The sequence below is a fragment of the Aphis gossypii genome, chromosome 2 (assembly GCF_020184175.1).
Source record: "Aphis gossypii isolate Hap1 chromosome 2, ASM2018417v2, whole genome shotgun sequence".
In the NCBI taxonomy this organism is placed as follows: Eukaryota; Metazoa; Arthropoda; class Insecta; order Hemiptera; family Aphididae; genus Aphis; species Aphis gossypii.
The window spans coordinates 81,056,928-81,059,854 of NC_065531.1; the positions used below are offsets into that span (position 1 = coordinate 81,056,928).

Here is a 2,927-nt window from a genome sequence, read left to right on the forward strand (position 1 = left end):
GAGGTTACAAATTTTTTTTTTATCACAATTCATTTAAGTATCATTTGATTATTTTATATGAGTATCTTTTAATGCTCGTAGTATCTTTTTAATACACAATTTATGATTTGTCATATATTTCGATTCTTTATTATCTATGCCTATTGTATATTTTGTATTTCGAACTTCGTACCTTCTAGACTTTAGTTTAAAGTTTTAGAGTTTTAGACGTTAGACAGTATTAGTTGTAGGCACTTCAGTATTAACAAATTTTGACTCCGAATCAGACTTATAATTGATAGATAAGTGTTTTTTGTATTTCAAACCAGATTATAACTCAACTAAATACTAACAGAAGAACATCAATTGATTTTTGTGTTAACGCTAAAAACATTCCATTTCCAGTTTTTACACCTATAGTTTCATGATGAATTCCTACATAAACAATATAATTAATTCGAAAAAAGTTGTTACAAAAATCTACATATTTACATTTATTTTTTCATTTCTCAGTAGAGAAGTTTACTCTGAATGGAACACCAGAGATTATATGAAACGCGATCATTCACTATTGAAACCATACCAAGGTAAGGCTAATTTTAATGAAGTATATTATATATATCATCTAATAGATAATGTTTCTGACAGGATCTGGCATAACGGTACCAAACTGGGACTTCATGGGTTCCACAATAGTGACTGACAAATATGTGCGATTAACACCAGACTTACAAAGCAAGTCTGGTTCAATATGGAATTCTATAGTATGTATTTGTATTTTATAATATTTATAAATAAGTCTGATTGTCAATTATCTAGTCAGATGGTCTATCTAGATATCATATTAATTAAAGTTTATTTTATTTTTACTTTAGCCTTGTTATGTCAATAATTGGGAATTACAAGTACAATTCAAAATTCACGGAAAAGGAAAAGAAAGTCTTCATGGTGATGGAATGGCTATTTGGTATACTCGAGAAAGAATGAAACATGGGCCAGTTTTTGGCAATAAAGATTTATTTGAAGGGCTTGCTGTTATAATTGATACATATAGTAATCATAATGGAGAACATAATGTATAATTGATAATTGTTATGAATATTTCCACATTATTTAATGTATATATAAATATTTTTAAAATTTATAATAGCACCAACATCCTTATATTTCATCAATGATTAACAATGGATCTTTGCATTATGATCATGACCGTGATGGAACTCATACAGAATTAGCAGGATGTGAAGTTAAAGTTAGAAATTTACCAACTGAAACTCATGTTTTAATAAGATACACTGGCAACACACTAACTGGTAAATTTTATTTATATTCTTATTTTTCCTGATTATGATAATTTATCATTTTTATTAATGTAATAAAACATTTTAGTAATGACAGACTTAGAAGATAAAGCAGTATGGAAACCTTGTTTTTCTGTTGATGGCGTTGAATTGCCAACTGGTTATTATTTTGGATTTTCAGCAGCAACAGGAGATCTATCAGATAACCATGAAATTTTAGCTGTTCGACTATATGAAGTGGATTCTGATGACCCTGTAACTATTATTTATTTTTATTGAATATAATTTAGTTTTCTATACATTATTAAATTTAATATTCCTTACATGATCATTTGTCAAACTAGCTATAGTAAATAGTTACATCAATAACCAAATTAGATTATGCAAATATATAAAAATATTATTAGATAGTGTTTTGAATTTTAATTGACAACCATTTGTAAAATAATATTACATTTTTTTTAATGAACATATGAGTATGCTACTATTTATTTGTTTCTTTACTAATCATTTTATCATTTATTTATTTTTAGAATGAAGCTCTTAAGGATCGTTCAAACATAATTCCAAGTGCCAAAGTGTTCAGTCCACAAAGAGGTAATTTTATTAAAAACACTATCGATTTATTGCATAATATTATAATAATTATGATTTAATATTTTTCTTTTTTAGAACATATTGAAGACACCAAGAGTCAAAGTTGGAGTGGTTTAAAAATATTTTTTATTGTCTTATTTGTTATTATTTTAATTGCTGCTTTAATTGTTGGTGGTGTATGGTATTGGGAGTACCAACAAACTCAGTCACATAAAACATTTTACTGAAACAACAGTTCAATAATGTAAAACAAAAAAAAAAAATAATAAATATTTATTTAAATTTCACATTGCCATCAAAAAAAAAAAAAAAAATGAAAACAATAATCATTTTAATTTTTGTTATAATTGTTTAAATTATAAAAAAAATTACATACCATGTTTCTCATGTTTCAATCAAATTTCAGTTAAAACAGATTGTTTTTTAATAGTGGACTCGTGTGTTTGTGTATTAAAATTTTTTGTATAATATGTACGGTATTTGTGTTCCATTTTAAATTCCATTCTTTCTATATATTAGTCATTAGATTTTAGACTGTGTACCATAGATTAAATACACAAATATACGTGATCTACATTTATACTATGTATTAAATAATTCTAATAATTTATTATTTATAGTTTTTTTTATCTGTTATAGCAGACCTATATTTAAGACTGCTTATTAGGTTATGTTAATCTAACCATTATGTTGATGTATAATAATTTATCTTACAGTTAATGTTACTGTCGGATAAGACTACATTAGTTTTATGTGATGAAATTGTAGTTATTCAGTCATTTAAAGGAATTTCCTTTAAAATGGCATCAGATAATACTATTCTTAAAATATAACTGTAAAATACCTATGATAACAGTACCTCCATGACAATAATTTGTATTTATTGACAAGTGTCTAGTAAATTTGTCGCAATTAAAGTTAATTTTATAGTTAAAAAATGTTAGATTATTACTTACTAGTCATTTATTTAATTATATCACATACTTCATGTAAATTATACTTTAATAATAATTATGGTTGCAGGAAAAAATAATTAAATAAGTTACAACA

At 25.1% G+C, this 2,927-nt stretch overlaps 1 protein-coding gene across 1 annotated transcript; it reads left to right on the forward strand.

Annotated features, from left to right (window-relative positions):
• Window positions 1–90: 90 nt before the first annotated feature.
• LOC114121364 (VIP36-like protein) lies at window positions 91–2,490 on the forward strand. Its single transcript, XM_027983663.2, has 7 exons — window positions 91–566; window positions 628–743; window positions 855–1,055; window positions 1,130–1,292; window positions 1,369–1,535; window positions 1,814–1,877; window positions 1,953–2,490. Exons 1-7 carry the CDS (start codon window positions 404–406, stop codon window positions 2,102–2,104), a joined length of 1,026 nt encoding a protein of 341 aa, XP_027839464.1. The 5' UTR covers window positions 91–403; the 3' UTR covers window positions 2,105–2,490.
• Window positions 2,491–2,927: the final 437 nt, after the last annotated feature.

Excerpts from the sequence above, each read along its gene's own strand:
- LOC114121364 (XM_027983663.2), top strand. The coding sequence starts at position 404 with ATGATGAATTCCTACATAAACAATATAATTAATTCGAAAAAAGTTGTT. Across the intron at positions 1,056-1,129 it reads ATCATAATGGAGAACATAAT|CACCAACATCCTTATATTTC; the intron begins GTATAATTGATA and ends AATTTATAATAG. Across the intron at positions 1,536-1,813 it reads AAGTGGATTCTGATGACCCT|AATGAAGCTCTTAAGGATCG; the intron begins GTAACTATTATT and ends ATTTATTTTTAG.